The sequence below is a fragment of the Protopterus annectens genome, chromosome 12.part0, assembly GCF_019279795.1.
Source record: "Protopterus annectens isolate FY-2018-M chromosome 12.part0, PAN1.0, whole genome shotgun sequence".
NCBI lineage: Eukaryota > Metazoa > Chordata > Ceratodontiformes > Protopteridae > Protopterus > Protopterus annectens.
Genome location: NC_056746.1, coordinates 1540218644 through 1540237718, shown reverse-complemented (window position 1 = coordinate 1540237718; position 19075 = coordinate 1540218644). Strand labels below are relative to the sequence as shown.

Genomic DNA, 19075 nt, shown 5'->3' with positions numbered 1-19075 from the left:
CCAAACCAAGTATAACACATTGGTAAGAATGCCAGTGGTTTCTGCACTTAATGTATACTATTAAGTCAATACAGTATTTGCTTTGCTGAGGTCCTACAATACAACTATGTATAAACATGAAAATAACATCAGAATGAATATGACTTGATCTTTGCTATGCTAACACTAGCTTCCATTTAAGACAGAACACTCTCATCTTTTTGTCCCTTCATTCATGAACAATCCATATGATGTATCAAACTTGGAAGAATTTTACAGACAGTTCCTTTCCATCACAAACTACGTGGAGGAGTAGGAAAGGATTTAAAGAGTTCTCAAGGGCATCCAGAGTTAAAAGTCCTTGAATAAATAAAATTCATACAGTTCAAAACTTGTCAGGAACTCTTTGAAAGATAGGTGTTGTATGCCTGTCTGCATTATTTCAATATAACTATGAAACCTGAGTGCTGTTCTGCACAGTAAGAGTCCAGTCAGGTTTTCTGTTTGACCATACACTGATCTCTTTCACTTGATAGTTAAATTTATACATGCACTGAATACCTTTAACTGTTTATTCTTCACTTTGTTTATTTTGCAGAGTTCAGGGGCGGAGATGGAAGATCTATATTTGTGTTACCATGTACAGACAAAAAGTAACTGTTTTTGAAAAACTCTTGGCACTGTACAGACTACAGATTTCCTAATATAAATACATAGTCACATATCTACACCCATTATATCATATTTGCCTGACAGTTACAGCTATGGTCTCAAGAGTACTTCAGAGATGGCTTGCCAGTAAGGCCCACCTTCAGACTAAGAAGTATTTGCAGGCAAGTGGCTTGTGGCCAAACAAAATCCAAGGATTTCAGATATCCAGGTAAGCCCCAATTTTTGTAAAACATCTGTGTTTCACTAGCCTTTGTTTTTTTTGGCTAATAACCATTTACTTTTTCCTAACTTTGCAGCGTCTTTAAGAGTTAGTTTCCTTCTTAGCTTGTAAAACAAGGATGATACTATGGAATTTATTTAGAAAATTAAACTTTGCAATCTTCAAAATAATCTATACATCTTGCAAAAAAAATGTGTTCAAACAGGCTTCTCTGTTTTGAATTTTCTTTGTGCTGTGCCCTATAACTAAATATTTTACTTAAAAAAGTCCCGACAGCCTTCTACTAAAACTGAAGGTTTAGCAAACTAAACAAGGGCATTTAATATTTTCTTTACATAGATGGCTTAATATTTTAATCCATCCATTTGGGTAAGAAATCAAAGGTTTATTCACATTAATGCATACGAAATAAATATACAATAAAGTATAACACAAGCACACTGACTATATCAAATTGAATACCAAATGAGGCATGAGGCAGTGTACATTTGTAGAGATGTGGCTTTATATCTTTTTTCTTTATTTTATTCTCTTTTTCTCTTTTTATTTTATTCCTTTTGCTAGGCCTGTATATTTGCTCTGCTGAATATGAGCTGGTTAGCAACTTGTTTATTTATACCAAATGACTTTGTAGAGCAAGTGGAAACAGCTGACCTTTGCTTTGGTCATGCATACAGCAAATAAACCACTGAGACTGAAAACAAACTTCAGGTAGAATTGCATAAAATTATATATATGTGAATAGTGCAAGGGATGGACTATGGATACTCCAAAACTAGCTGCGTTTTTATTTTCTTTTTTTCTTTTTTTTTGGACACTGGTAGCAATGTTTTTATGTCCACAGTACTTGTCTGCAATTATTTATAGACTTACATATCATTGTAGCTACTGTTCTTAACAAGGTATGTTAAATAAAAGTTTTGAAGCTCACTGAATTATGATGTCAGATAGATGAAAAGGAAAGGTACCTAATGACAAACTATTGCAATGACACAGAGGTTCTTTTCCTTTCTATTGCTGCTATACGTTTTACATGGTGTTCTTTTTTATAATTCATTTATAGATTTAAGATATATGAAACACCCAGTCAGGAAGCTGTAACTTTTCTAATTTATATTTGTATGTACTATCTCACCAGCTCCATAATTAACCTGGTATCAAATTGTTGTGAAGCACCATAACAATTGAATTTGTGCTTCCCATCCACTTATTGCATTATTTTTAACAGGGTTAATTTATATCAGTGGTGCACACCTTTTTTGTGAGGAGGGCCATTACACAAATTCTTAATGTATCTGCAGGCCAGCTCAAAACATAGTAAGTTTTTAGGTGTAAACAACAGGCACAGGTGACTGGCATTTTTACTTAAGACAGCAGTCATGAAATTGCATATTTTTTGTATCAACTTTGCATTTAACTTTATTCTGGTTTGCAGCTATGACTTATTACAAACTCTTGCAGAAAGTAACTACTGTTTACAGACTATAAGTTATAAACAAGAAAGAATAGTTGCTTCCGCAGATACAATTAGAGGTGTGCACAACTGCAATTAAGTAAGTAAGCACATGCTTGAAAGTTTGCATGACTGGAGTAAGGCATAATATAGCAATAACCCACGCCTGGGTGTGGGTAATGCTAAATTTACCCACGGTTGGCGTGGTTTGGTCCCGAGGGCGAAGCCCGAGGGACCAAACAAAGCCAACCGTGGGTAAATTTAGCATTACCCACACCCAGAAGTGGGTTATTGCTATTATACCATGACATTATTTAAGAAAAGAAACTATTACTTTTCTTAAATAATGGCATAGTATAATGCCTGTTTACTGCCCTTCCGCAGATGTCTTGGCATCCGGCAGTTCTGATGTACTGCGGCGCCTGCGCAGTACATCAGAGTTGTGAGCAAACGGAGAAAGCAAGATCTCCGTTGCTTTTTAATCTCGCTATGTTAAATGAGTTTAACATAGCGAGACAGTTTTAAAATAAGCAACGGACATCTCCGTTACTTATTTTAAAACTGTCTCGCTATGTTAAACTCATTTAACATAGCGAGACACTAAAAAAGCAACGGAGATCTTGCTTTCTCCGTTGCTTTTTTTTTAAACACTGCCTCGCTATGTTAAATGGGTTTAACATAGCGAGACAGCTTTAAAATAAGCAACGGAGATCTCCGTTGCTTATTTTAAAGCTGTCTCGCTATGTTAAACCCATTTAACATAGCGAGACAGTATTTAAAAAAAAAGAGTTATACTAATGGAAAAAAGTCCGGGCGACCGGACCTTTTTCCATTAGTATAACTCGATTTACAACGGGCACGCTGGCCAATCAGCGTGCACGTTTTGGGGGGATCATGGTATAATATTTTTTAATTTTTTTTTTTAATTTTTTGGTTAATCTCTGGGGGCCGGATGGTGTTGTGTGGAGGGCTGGATTTGGCCCCCAGGCTGAACACTGTACACCATTGATTTATATCAAACATCTAACAAAATAAGGTTCATATTTATATAAATATTCAAATTATTCCATATGGCTGTTCTGTCAACAAAGCAACTAGTTTATAAACAAATAAACATGTTGTGAGTTCAATTTGTATTTTTAACACTGCAAATCCACAAAAAAAGTATCCACAGGCTCCGGACAAATGCTCCACTCAGTAAAAACACAAACCCAACAAGCAGCAAGAAAGTCGAACAACCGATGGCTTTAGAGTCAAATTAATAAGAACTATTTTATTAAACAAACAAACCTAAGCACTTTCCCAGTTAATCATACTGCTTCTTCAAACGTTAAAAGGCATAAAACAAAAGTCCTTTTTTACAGACAGTATTACATTACTTTCCTTAATTATCCATCCCTATCTAATTAAATCCTAACTGGATTTTAAAGCGCCTTCACACAAATCTATAATATAATACTATAATAGCATAAGAAAACATCAAATAAACATATAACAGTACAAAAATATAAAAATATAAAAAATATGAAAAATACAGACACACACACACACACACACGCACACACACACACACATGCACATACTTATATTTATATATATACAAAAATCACTTTTTCCTAGAAATATAAAACTGCTTTAAGACTTCATACTAGTACTATAAAGAATACATACATATAAATACACGTCAAAATATGCAGAAAACTCAAAACAAAAATCGATACATATAAAAAACATACTATGATTAAAATCACATAGCTGAACCCTCTCATACCAACGTAGGGGTCTAGCTTTCACTATAGGTTTGATAGGGACCTTATCATTTAAACCTTTCCCAGAATCTTCCCTCAATCTTATAATCCACCTTGTCTCATTCAACTCTATTCTATTCCTGATGTCACCCAACCTTCCATCCAACCTAGACTTTTCTATGACCAGAAACTTAAACTGGTGTGTATTATCATTATCAAGGAATTGCTTAGCTAAAGCACTGGTTACGTTCATATTGCTTATGTTGTAATAATCTTCCCTGACCCTGTCCCTTAGGTGCCTATCCATCTTACCTATATAAAATGATTCACAGGCCAAACAATGTGTTAGGTAAACCACATGCATTGAGTCACAATTGGCTTCCATTTCAAATATATACTGTCTCTTAAAATCAGGATGAATAAACTGTCCTGACGTATCAATGTATCTACAAAAATTGCAATTAGCAAAAGGTATAGTGGCGTTAATCCTGCCATTTGGACTATTAACATCTCTGTCACTGGGATGGCAATGCAATCTCTTAAGAGACTTCATGTTCTTTTATACAAACATGGGCTCAGTCCCTATAACTTCTCTAATCTGATCATCAGCTACCGGTATTGGCCGAATTTGTTTGTAAATATCTATAGCCTCTCTCACATTGCTCGAATAACATACAGCCATCTTTACAACACTGCCTACTGTAACAGTCTTATTATTCCTGTGTCTCTCTATCCCCCTCCCATCTGCTTCAGAAAAGTATGGTCTGGCCTCTGTGTTCCTCAGCTTTCCCACCTGTCTGAAAGTATTGCAGACTTTTCTTCTGTTGCAATCTCTTTCAACAAATCTACATTCAATGTCCCTCATTTCTTGTTTGAAAACCTTCTCCTCTACACTGAACCCTGACACTCTCATTCCTTGCCCTTTCACAATGTTGTCAATAATATGTGGGGGTGCATACTTTTCCGATGTAAGAAACTGTTTCTGTAACATTCTTTCATATTAACCTTCGTACTTATACTTCCATCTACATTTTTCACTACCTTCACATCTAAGAACTCTACTCATTGTGTGAAAGGTTCATAGTGAACCTCAAAAAAGTAGAACTATTAATATACTCAAAGAAGGAGCTCAAACCATCTATAGTCCCCTTGCAAATAGAAACAGATCATCCAAAAACCGTAGGTACAACCCTACATAATTATTGAATGGTTCTTTTAAGATCACCTCTTCCTCCCATGCAGCCATTACTATATTGGCCTAGGTATTGACACATGATTTGCCCATAGCTATGCCATCCTTCTGTAGATATATCTATTTCCCAAACATAAACACATTATGTTCTAATATAATTTCCAGAAGAAAGAATAATAAATCTACAATTCTGGGAGTGAAATCACTGTGTGCCTTCAAATACTGCTGTAACAAGAACACACTCCTTTCATTAGGAATTTTCTTAAACAGGGACTGTGCATCAAAGGTCACAAACAGTAAGCCTTCCATACTTCCTACCTCCTTGTAAAACTGATATAAATGTTCAATGAACTGTTCTGCATCTTTCAATATTACTGAGTTGTTATTCAACAAGGGTCTAAGTTGCCTCTCAATAAAAATGGATAACGGCTCTGTACACCAGTTGCATCCAGAAACTATAGGTCTTTGAGGAGGATTTTGAGGGTTCTAATGTATCTTGGGTAGGCTCTGGATTATAGGTAGGAGGGGTTCATCTACTCTTAAATACTCATACAAGCTGTGCTCAATGTCACGGGTAAGTAAACATTCATATAACATTTTGTGCACTTTCCTAATCATTCTCTGCAAATCATTCTAACAAATTCTCACATATACATCACTGTCACGTGACATCTGTTTCATATTAAAATAATAATGCTCTTGGTTCATTATCACCAAAGGATCCCTTTATCAGTGGGCGTATCACAATAGTGTCATCATTCCTTAGGTGCATCTGCTGCTTGTTCATGTCTATCTAAATTTCTAAACTCTTGGAACACCGTTGCATGTCATGTCCATGTCCAGGAAAACTCTTGTACAATTTGTCTATGCATAGTTTCTCATAAACAGTTAATACAGCATGGTTAATGAGGACGTATGTACTAGGGCTCATAAGTCTAACATCCTGATTAATATTGTCCACAGTTGCAAAACTAAGCTTGGGCATTATAATACGCATGAAGCATTTCAGATCAAGTATAAAATCAGTTACCTCTGCTCTCTTCAAGGGAATGAATGAAAGTCTTTTCTCCAGTACAGATATTTCTGCCTCACTCAAGGTTCTACTGGAGGTGTTCCATATCAAAGACTCTCTTTCCCTTGCCACATCTTCTTCAAGATATGTATTGTCTTCACTTCCATTTCCTGTTTGCATTTCATCCTCGCTCTGCTCCTGGACCTCACATGAGGCCCCTCTACTTCCTTGGAAAGACAAGATGTTTTCATATTTACATATCCGCATTTTATATACACATGTATATTTTGAATGGTTTATGAGTTCCGTTATGATATTTCCAAATAAAAAAGGAAGATAAAAACACCTTTGAATATATACTACAGTACTTCATATTCTCTCCATACTCCTTCTGTTACAACCACCTTCTTATTTTTTTTTTTTCAAAATTTATAATCATAACCTCTTATTAGTAAATAATAGCTCACTTTTTCAAAATTTTCAGAATTCCCAAATTACACAAAACATCGTTTTATCTGTATTTTCAACATATTTTTAATCTCTCTGTTCCTAATACTAATACTATATCATATTCATATCAATGTTTCTAATATTTCTCACTTTTCTTTAGTCAATGTTTCACATATTTTCTTAAACACACTGCAAGAAAACATGCTCTGTACATTTTTTGCAAAAAAATGCATTATCTTTCTACTGCTAATAGCCACAGGAGATATTAACACTCTTAACAGATTCTTACATCTCTATTTTCTCTTTTTAATTACCTCAACATCTTCACTTACAATTTTGGAAGGATTATCATACCCTGGGATTCAATAAAGCCTACACTAAGTATACACTTAATGTACATTGTGTACACAATATGTATTCAATAATATTCTTATCTCATTTTTGTGTTGTCTAGTCACTCAGAAAGATCACACTAAGTGTATGTGTAGTCTACACTTTGTGGTAACCTTTATGAATCACTGTCAGTATTTAAAACAGCAAAAATATCAGCAGGAAAACTAAAATCAGGAGGAAGAAGTTGGGTATGTCTGTGTTGTCTGTTTCTTAGAACAGTGTACACTTACCCCCGGATTTACTAAACTTCCATGCAGGACTAGCTTAGTCCTGCATGGAAGCGCCTGTTTATGAGCAGGATGGCAGCACGCCATGCATATTAATAAGGCATTCTGCCTGAGCTCCTAGGCTTACACGGAGTGTGTACAAGTGCAGGGGGCGTGTCTGACAGCAGAACTCTCAGGATAAACGTGCCCCTACAATGTAGAACAGCAGGAAGTGGTAAGAAATGAGCAGGACCACTCATAGGTGTCCACATATCCCCACCAACTGTCCCCCATGTGTACAACAGCAACAGTACATATAAATTAAATGAAGAAACCCTTTTTTTTTTTTTTAAATCCGAGTACAGCTAACCGTAGGTGCATGGGTGTGCCCATTGCTTAGCTATGGTTAAAGCAGCTTAAAAGGCTGAAGAGGATAGCATGGAAGATATATGCAAATGAAGCAGCACAGCAATAGTGTAGTGGGCTGAGCATTCTCCTAATGAACAGCCTTTCTCGATTTGAGTCCCACTGCAGCACAATTTATTTTGCATGACAAAGCACATTATAACCAATATTTATGTTGCAAAACCCACTAAATAACATATATTTATGAACTGGAATACTGCAGGAAATGCACATGTGAAGTGTCAGTGTCATAATGAATAAGGCACTAGTAAGCAGGTTTAAGCACAAAAAAGCAGTAGTAAGTATATATAAGCACTAGTCAGCATGTTTAAGTACATTTGTGTGGGGGTAAGCACTGCCTACACAGATTAAACAATGCAGAAGCTAACTGAGTATAGGAAAATGTAACCAGAAGTTAGCAGTGCTTACCGCCACGCAAACACACGCAAACCCGCTTACAACTGCTTTAAAGTGCCTTAATCAGTTTGTATCCAATGGCCCGTGTTCTACCAGCAACAAAGTAAACAGCCTCTGCAAGGCTCGAACCCAAGACCCTGTACACTACAGTCACAGTAGTTAACCACTAAGTCATCATAGCAGTACATAAGAGTGAGGTTTCAACAAACAAATCCTCACCATAGGAAAATCAAACTGAACATGTGAAAGGAATCTATGTACAGTGTGATATTGTATAACCTGCTACATAACATAAATATGTGAACTGGAGCACTGCAGTAAAGTCAGATGTGAGGTGTTATTGTAATAAAGTGTTGAAGTCCCCAGGACCCCATATAGTGATTGTACACATGAATCACAGATACCAGACACATATTTAATATGTAACGAATAATAAATCAATGCCAAAAGGAAAATATAATGCAAATTAAATATTAAGCAATGCTAAGCATTGAACAGCTCAGTTTAGTTGGTGTAAGCAATGTATAGGCTGGCTAACTCAATCTGCCCAGTGGTATACCCCCTTAAGCAATGCCAACATTAGGTAAGCAGGTGTGTCCATAGCTTAGCCTTTTCAAAACCATCCAATCATGGGAAAGTGTGGGAAATGAGGTGTATTTAAACCCCACAGGCACGAATACTTCCCATAACTGGTTGCAGCTCCCTACTGTAGGCAGAATGGCTGGAGTTGGGGAAGGCACTCGATTTAGAGCCCAGAGCTGGGGCACCCAAGAGTCCAGATTCATGGTATGGCTCCTGGTAAAACACCATGAGCAGAGACTACTGCAGAGTCAGTACCAGGGAGATCAATATAAAGTAGAGGCCTGGGACAGTCTCGCTCGTGACCTCACCAGTGCCACTGATATCCGCCCGACTGGTGAGCAGGTCAGACATCACCATGCTGACCTGAAGCAGCAGAGGGGGATCTCTTGGAGCAGTGGATCCAAGAATCAAGGCAGATGGCCGATGTCCCAGAACTGAGTAAGTGCCCATTCTACTACGTAGATAATGATTGCCTAGCTTGTGTATACTATGAATAGGTAATGGCTAAATATCACTGTATTTCTCTGACAGCTGCAGATGAGCGGGCTGTGAACTAGCAAGCCCATGCTGCTAGGCTACAAAGACTGCATTGCGAGGCAGGTTAGTAATAATCTTGCATGTACTGTCATAACAAATAAATATAACAGTTCTAGAAAGTGTTGTACTAGTATAAAAATGTATTGTGCATTGGATGTACTGAATAAACCAGACAATATGGCAGGAAGACTGTCATATAGGTTGTGTGGAAATAAAGGTGTAATATCTTGTGAATAAAAGTATAACCCCTGGAGTGCTTGTGTACATTCTGCTATCATATGTTGTTGTAGTGTTGCATTCTATAAATAGTACTGTTGTATTAAGCAGTGTTACCCACACTGTTTAACGCAGATAAAATGTGTAGGAAGTTCAGTATAACAATGTTGGAAGTCCCAAGAGGTCAGTCATATTGTACAACTGAGGGAGGCTTAGACAGAAAACATTGGAATGCTTCACACCAATTCCCTGATAGCACAGTGTACTATAATGTCAACTGTAATATTTTACCACACACAGCAGGAGTTTGAATCCCAGGAGTGGTACGGTAGTAAGTTGTATGCATAATCATACCCCACAACTGTACAGAGTTTGTGAGAATGTTCAGATAGAAAGCTGTATGCATAATTAGACCCAATTGTACATCATTTCTAGAATGTTCAGATAGTAAGCTGTATCATAACCATCAACTGTACAGACTGTGGCAGAATTTTCAGGTAGTAAGCTGTATGCATAGTCATACCCCTCAACCATTCTGATCTGTCCAGCATATCCAGATAAATGGCCCAAATCTGCTGCCCGGTAACCTGTTCCCCTGACAAATCAGTGTGATGATCCAAGAAATGTAGGCAGCTTCTACTGACATATAACTGATAGTCAGACCTGTACATAGTCAGAGAATGTATATGAAAACAAACCTGTCACTGTAGCATCTCACCCAAAGTGTATGACAGCTATTCTCATAATATTGCAGATTAACACCTGCATCCTGTCAAGCCGTGACCAGAATGTATGCAATAACAGATTGTTAGGTATGTGTATAATAGCAGCATGGAATTTGGGAGTATGTGTAGAAATTGTCAGGTAGTGTTAACAATGATTTTCTCAACAGCTATAACAGGTAAGAGGTGTAGACTATACTTAAGACACAGTCCAAGTATATACTAATCTACAAATATACAATTGTACAAAGTAAGGACATTGGGTAGTGTAATAATACATGTAAGTGACAGGTCTCTGCAGTGACTAAGAAAGTTGTGAAAACTACAGGGATATATTAGTTGTTAATTGACCTCTCTCTCTCACCCTCACCATATGTGCTACAATAACCTAATTATACACCTCAATGGGTACATGTACACTCCAAAATTTTGTTGGGACATATGTCCTATTGGTTTATAATTATTCCCATTTGGTTCTATGCATGTGCCATGTTAAAATACTCCCATATTGGTGGCCTGTTGCCATCAATGAAACCTGCATGCTGTTGTAATGGCCACTGTTGTCCCATAAATGCATGTGTTCTGCTCGCTCTGCAACTGTTGTAAATCTGGTTTCTTGGGTTAATGGGAATACCTATGCATGCTGTTATAACTAATCCTGAATGCTGTTGACTATTACTAACTGATATCTTACTTAAAACTGCAACACCATAGCTCTCATGGGAAGGCCGGTCCCAGCAGACCCACCTGTCCCACCTCAGCTGGCCATGGCACTGGGCACCAGCATGTCTGGGACCCAGGCTGGGACCTCCTCCTTTCTTGGCCCTGCACCACCTTTGGGTGGAACTGCCACAGGGGATGGGGCTTGCCCCCCCCCGGGAGCAGGGGCAAAGAGGTACCTGTCACCCACCATCAGGTCCGGGCCGTGGTGTGTAGTGAGCTTGACAAGGAGATTGGAGACAAACTATGCCAGCTTGAGGGCCGTGTGGTGCAATTAGAGGGTGAGCCTGCCCCTCCTACCCAGCTTCCAGCATCACCACCTTTGGAGCTGTGAAGGTGCAGTGGTGACTGCCCATGGGTGGGGACCTCAGTCTCATTGTTTCCATTTGGGGGCTCATGGGCTTGCGACTTCCAAACACCCCTCCCCGTTGAAGGTGTTTATCCTCCATGTGTCATATACCACCCCTGTATGTGTCTTCTTTGTCTTGTCTGTTAACCTACCCAACCTACCTCCACAAATATGCCTAGTACCGCTCCCCAACATCTCACTCTCACCTGAAAAAAAAAGCAATCTGTACCCACAAAAAAATCACGCCCCATATATAGCTGTCTATTTCGCATACGTGTCCACTGGACACATGTAATCCAGTCTAATTGGCATCACAATGAATTATTGTTGTCCTCACCCCCACCCAGGGGTTTAAGTGTCCAAATCTACCTCCAAATTCAGTGTATATGCACAGCTGTTGCTGTAGAAAAAATGGGCAGCTATCGACCTTCCCTATACCCTTCTTGCACATCCCTGGCAGGGGATTTGGCTGACACTTTGTTAGATTTGCGTTTGATGGTGTTGTTAATCCATTTCTTTGCTTCATTAAACTGTTTATTATATAAGTTCTCCCACTGAGAGAATAACAAGTCACTCAAAATATTGTTGTTCAAGGTCTCTGCTTCTAATATGAGTTTACTAAGTTTTTCATCATTATATTTCATTAATAACTGCATAAATTTAAATCCACAACCATCAAAAAAATTATTAAATTCCTTTTTCATATTTTCTGAATAATCTACACCTAAAGGTAATTTGAAAAATCTAAGTCCTTTAGGGACTAAATTCATTTCTAAGTTCTTATACAAATATGCATTGTCAATCTTCAAATCATTAATATTTTTAATTTTTTTTCCAAACTTATATATCATTGTCTTCAAATCATCACCTTCGTATTGTTCAAAATTCATATTAATATTACCACTTCTAAAATCATTCATTTTATAATTAAATAATAAAAAAACTGTTAAATTTATTGTCCTTATTAGAACAAGGCTCAGTGTCAGCCAAATCCCCTGAATCAGAGGGAATGATAACAGTACCTTTGTTAGTTTGTGTTGACTGTCCAGCAACAGTTGAATAAGTTTTAACAGGAAAAGTCCTTTTCGGTTTTGTTCCATTCCTAATTGCTTCTTCGTTGATGTCATACAACGAGAAGTCAAAAGTAAAATTGGACAAATTAATTTTGCTACAGCTGTGTGGGTCATTGATATCTAGTACGTTAGTAGTTCTCTCTGTTTGTCCTCCTTGACCATTAGGTAACTCAAGGCTATCCGATGAAACCATCTCGCCCTGCCCTTCCAACCTGGATGCAGAGCCGACAATAATGTCACCGTCTTTGGTTGCAGTGTTCTGCACTTGACTAAAATCGTGTGTAGGCGACTTAAATATGTTCAAACTGTCTGCCTTGTCTCGCTGTGTACATGGTTGTTTGGCTTTACTCATAACGGGTTTCCCAGGTGGATATGCTCCTATTTCTCCCTGCAATAGCTGTTTTACTAAAGCGGTGAGGTTGTTTAGTTCACCCTTGAACCCAGAAAGTTCGTCCTGGATTCTCCTGAGTTCATTGGTGTTCGTAGGCTGATCGGATACGTTGTGTTCTCCACTAGAAAGCAGTGCACCAGTGTGCTCCATGGCAGGCAAGTCAACAAAAAAGCAAACAAAACAGTATAACTCGATAAGCAAAATCTGCGAGTACACCAATGAGTGTCTGACTGCTATACCGGGAACAAACTGTGATGACCAGCGTAAAATAATGATAGAATTTATTACAAAAACACGAACAGTACAGAGTTTAGCGCTTTCACCCACATTAACAGGGCTTTCTCAGAACTCATAATACTTAATTAACCTGGTACTTATATACCTTTTTTGGCGCCAAAAAACATTCAAATATTTAAAGTGACATTGCATTTAAAAACACTATAAATAAATACATTACAAATGATTGCATATTGCTGTAAACTGTTGCTGGTGATGTGTAAAATATAGACTAATAAAAAATACTTTAAATTTATCTATCATTTGTCATTTCTTATCAGTACTAGCACATAACAGTGGTTTTATGGATATGTGGTCATTAAGACCTGGGGGAGTTGTAGCATTAAAATAAATTTGCCACCATATCTCCCTGTAACTTAATAAACTCTTCATGTCCCCTCCCTTTGGGTCAGTTTTTACTATTCCTAAAATGATACATTTAAAATAATGATCATCCCCTTCATTAGAAATGTGCCTGTATAATGCATTATTCTTGTCTCTCGTCTTTATGCTGTACATGTGGTCGTAAATTCTTTTTTTAAGATGTCTCTCAGTTTTTCCAATGTAAAAACTGGGACATTTTTGACATTTACTTAAATAGACCACAAACTTACTGTTACAATTACCTAATCTGCTTTTAATAAAGCTTCTTAATTCATTGTTTAAATAGACTGTTGTCTCTTCAGACATATACTTGCATTGATTACAGGTACCACATTTCAAACTCCTACCTAGAGCAAATTTCCTATCTGTCATTGAGTCTGTCTTACTTTCTGTCATTTGTTTAATTTTACTCCCCATTTTAAAAATAAAATTGGGTTTTGAAACAATAATCTTAGTAATTTGGACATCATTGAGAATTAAGTACCAAGAATCACTTATGATTTTCTTAACATAACTTGCTGCCATATTATATTGAATCACACATGATTTTTGAAAATTAATACCATTGTTAGATTCTATATTGCTTTTAACATGTAATGTACTAGATCCATGTCTTGTATCTCTATTTTTATTGCCTAACAATGGTGGATATCTGATGTCATGTAAATTTACAATGTACTGTATTGTGGTGTCCATCATGTTACTAGGATACCCCCTTTGCAAAAATAGCTCTTTGATATATTTTAAGTCTATCCTTAAGTCCTCATCATCTGAGGTCATACGTGCTGAGCATATGCATTGACCTTTAAATATATTGTTTTTTAATTTCTCAGGATGACAACTTGAATAGTGCAGGTAACTATTAGAAAATGTATCTTTCCTATGAATCAATGACGAAAACTGATGTGCTTCATATTTAATGAAAGTATCCAGATAGGGTACACCTGTGTTTTTGTAATAGTAACTAAATTTTAAATACTTACTACTAGAGTTGAGAGATTGGATAAATAACTCTAATGTTTTTGTATCTGCCCCCCACAAAATATAGATGTCGTCTAAAAATCTTGAATAATATCTGACATGTTGGTAAAATTCACTCTGAAATAAAAACTGATCTTCACAGTGCAGCATCACCAAATTGGCATAGATTGGGGCACACGCAGCTCCCATCGCTACACCCCTTGTCTGTTTAAAAATCTCTCCTTCAAAATAAATAAAATTATTATCGAGAACTATTGACATCATTTCTTGTAATCAACATATGTCTTCCCAATCCATGTCAGAATATTTCCTAATACTGTTAGTGAAAGCTTCAATTCCATCGTCCCTTGTGATGCAAGAAAAAAGATCTATTACATCAATAGTTAAGAATGTTACATTGTCGAGTTCTATATCCATTGGAAAGTTCCTAAGAAAATTCCAGGAATCTTTCACTAAATGGGGTACTTTTTCATATATGTCTTTCAAGTTCAAATTGATATATCTCCCTAAAGTGAAAGTTTTGGAATTACTTCCAGACATTATTGGCCTAAATGGGGGGTTGATTCTGTCCTTATGAACCTTAAGTATACCCACAAAGGAAGCTAGTTTAGGATACTGAACCTTTATAAAATCATACTCATCCTTGGTAATTCTCCCCTCAATGTAATATTCCTCAATATAAGAATCTATTCTGTAGTATGCTATATTGAGTTTGTTAATTGAAATTGGTGAATAATTACCAGAATGACGTAAAATGTCATACATTTTCTTGATATATCTAAAATTGTCATATAAAACTACACCTCCCCCTTGTCTGGTTTCATCACCCTAATATTTAAATCATTCTTTATTTCATTTAATATTCTTTTATCATCTATGGTTAAATTACTTGGTTTAGTCATTTCTTCCAAATTTTTGTGTTCATGATACAAGTTTCTTATAGTAAATTTCTCATATAAATCTATTTTAGGGTGGGAGGGTGGAATGAAGGTACTAACTTTCTTCAAGTGTGCAATCTGATTTTCATGACTTGATGAATCCCTTTTTTCAAAAAAAATTGAATTATTAAAATAAATGTCCAAATTTAGCTTCCTAACAAATTTTTTTAAATCAATAATAGTATCTACTAAATCAAATTTTGGTCTGGGGACATATTTCATTCCTTTACCAAATAAATTAAAATGTTTCTTCTCAATATTCAGTTCTGTGTAGTTAAAAATATTAAAATTATCGAAGATATGTACATTACCATTTACTATTATCTCATTTTCCTTGTTGTTGATGTCCTTATTCAATATATATTTCTGTTCAATAATCAGTCCCATTTCGTTTTCATGTAGTTCTGGTTGCCATTTCGATATGGTTGTGTATACTGTTTCCCTCCCCTCTAAAAACCCTTCTTATTCATGTACCATTTATTGTTATTGTAAATTGTGTTACTTTCCTCATACTCAAAATTCCTTCTCCCATCCCTCTGTTGTATGTCATTTCCATCATATCCATTATCATATCTTTTGGTATCAATATTTGGCCATATGTATGCTTTATTTGAATTATAATGCTCACTATCCCTTTTCACTTTGTTAGATTTGCATTTGATTGTGTTGTTAATCCATTTCTTTGCTTCATTAAACTGTTTTTTATATAAGTTCTCCCACTGAGGGAATAACAAGTCACTCAAAATATTGTTGTTCAAGGTCTCTGCTTCTAATATGAGTTTACTAAGTTTTTCGTCATTATATTTCATTAATAACTGCATAAATTTAAATCCACAACCATCAAAAAAATTATTAAATTCCTTTTTCATATTTTCTGAATAATCTACACCTAGAGGTAATTTGAAAAATCTAAGTCCTTTAGGGACTAAATTCATTTCTAAGTTCTTATACAAATATGCATTGTCAATCTTCAAATCATTAATATTTTTCAATTTTTTTCCAAACTTATATATCATTGTCTTCAAATCATCACCTTCGTATTGTTCAAAATTCATATTAATATTATCACTTCTAAAATCATTCATTTTATAATTAAATAATAAAAAACTATTAAATTTGTTGTCCTTATTAGAACAAGGCTCATTTACATTTACAATAACAATAAATGGTACACGAATAAGAAGGGTTTTCAGAGGGGAGGGAAACAGTATACTCAACTATATCGAAATGGCAACCAGAACTACATGAAAACGAAATGGGACTGATTATTGAACAGAAATATATATTGAATAAGGACATCAACAACAAGGAAAATGAGATAATAGTAAATGGTAATGTACATACCTTCGATAATTTTAATATTTTTAACTACACAGAACTGAATATTGAGAAGAAACATTTTAATTTATTCGGTAAAGGAATGAAATATGTCCCCAACCCAAAATCTGATTTAGTAGATACTATTATTGATTTTAAAAATTTTGTTAGGAAGCTAAATTTGGACATTTATTTTAATAATTCAAATTTTTTTGAAAAAAGGGATTCATCAAGTCATGAAAATCAGATTACACACTTGAAGAAAGTTAGTACCTTCATTCCACCCTCCCACCCTAAAATAGATTTATATGAGAAATTTACTATAAGAAACTTGTATCATGAACACAAAAATTTGGAAGAAATGAGTAAACCAAGTAATTTAACCATAGATGATAAAAGAATATTAAATGAAATAAAGAATTATTTAAATATTAGGCTGATGAAACCGGACAAGGGGGGAGGTGTAGTTTTATATGACAATTTTAGATATATCAAGAAACTGTATGACATTTTACATCATTCTGCTAATTATACACCAATTTCAATTAACAAACTCAATATAGCATACTACAGAATAGATTCTTATATTGAGGAATATTACATTGGGGGGAGAAATACCAAGGATGAGTACGATTTTATAAAGGTTCAGTATCCTAAACTAGCTTCCTTTGTGGGTATACCTAAGGTTCATAAGGACAGAATCGACCCCCCCATTGAGGCCAATAGTGTCTGGAAGTTATTCCAAAACTTTCACTTTAGGGAGATATATCCATTTCAAATTGAAAGACATATACGAAAAAGTACCCCATTTAGTGAAAGATTCCTGGAATTTTCTTAGGAACTTTCCAATGGATATAGAACTCGACAATGTAACATTCTTAACTATTGATGAAATAGATCTTTTTTCTTGCATCACAAGGGATGATGGAATTGAAGCTTTCACTAACAGTATTAGGAAATATTCTGACATGGATTGGGAAGACATGTTTATTACAAGAAATTATGTCAATAGTTCTCGATAATAATTTTATTTATTTCGAAGGAGAGATATTTAAACAGACAAGGGGTGTAGCGATGGGAGCTGCGTGTGCCCCAATCTACGCCAATTTGGTGATGCTGCACTGTGAAGATCAGTTTTTATTTCAGAGTGAATTTTACCAACATGTCAAATATTATTCGAGATTTTTAGACAACATCTATATTTTGTGGGGGGCAGATACAAAAACATTAGAGTTATTTATCCAATCTCTCAACTCTAGTAGTAAGTATTTAAAATGTACTTACTATTACAATCACACAGGTGTACCCTATCTGGATGCTTTCATTAAATATGAAGCACATCAGTTTTCTTCATTTATTCATAGGAAAGATACATTTTCTAATAGTTACCTGCACTATTCAAGTTGTCATCCTGAGAAATTAAAAAACAATATATTTAAAGGTCAATGCATACGCTCAGCACGTATGACCTCAGATGATGAAGACTTAAGGATAGAATTAAAATACATCAAAGAGCTATTTTTGCAAAGGGGATATCCTAGTAACATGATGGACACCACAATACAGTACATTTTAAATGTACGTGACATCAGATATCCACCATTGTTAGGCAATAAGAATAGAGATACAGGACATGGATCTAGTACATTACATGTTAAAAGCAATATAGAATCTAACAATGGTATTAATTTTCAAAAATCATGTGTAATTCAATATAATATGGCAGCAAGTTATGTTAAGAAAATCATAAGTGATTCTTGGTACTTAATTCTCAATGATGTCCAAATTACTAAGATTATTGTTTCAAAACCCAATTTTATTTTTAAAATGGGGAGTAATATTAAACAAATGACAGAAAGTAAGACAGACTCAATGACAGATAGGAAATTTGCTCTAGGTAGGAGTTTGAAATGTGGTACCTGTAATCAATGCAAGTATATGTCTGAAGAGACAACAGTCTATTTAAACAACGAATTAAGAAGCTTTATTAAAAGCAGATTAGGTAATTGTAACAGTAAGTTTGTGGTCTATTTAAGTAAATGCCGAAAATGTCCCAGTTTTTACATTGGAAAAACTGAGAGACATCTTAAAAAAAGAATTTACGACCACATGTACAGCATAAAGACGAGAGACAAGAATAATGCATTATACAGGCACATTTCTAATGAAGGGGATGATCATTATTTTAAATGTATCATTTTAGAAATAGTAAAAACTGACCCAAAGGGAGGGGACATGAAGAGTTTATTAAGTTACAGGGAGATATGGTGGCAAATTTATTTTAATGCTACCACTCCCCCAGGTCTTAATGACCACATATCCATAAAACCACTGTTATGTGCTAGTACTGATAAGAAATGGCAAATGATAGATAAATTTAAAGTATTTTTTATTAGTCTATATTTTACACATCACCAGCAACAGTTTACAGCAATATGCAAT

The 19075-nt window shown here is 35.5% G+C and overlaps 1 protein-coding gene across 1 annotated transcript in view; it reads left to right on the top strand.

Annotated features, from left to right (window-relative positions):
• The first annotated feature begins 570 nt into the window (after nt 1–570).
• LOC122816306 (medium-chain acyl-CoA ligase ACSF2, mitochondrial-like) overlaps nt 571–19075 on the top strand; it is a 1435169-nt gene continuing 1416664 nt past the window's right edge. The window contains exon 1 of the mRNA XM_044089039.1: nt 571–859. Coding sequence (XP_043944974.1) covers nt 744–859 — 116 coding nt within the window. The 5' untranslated portion in view covers nt 571–743. The remainder of the gene's footprint in view (nt 860–19075) is intronic.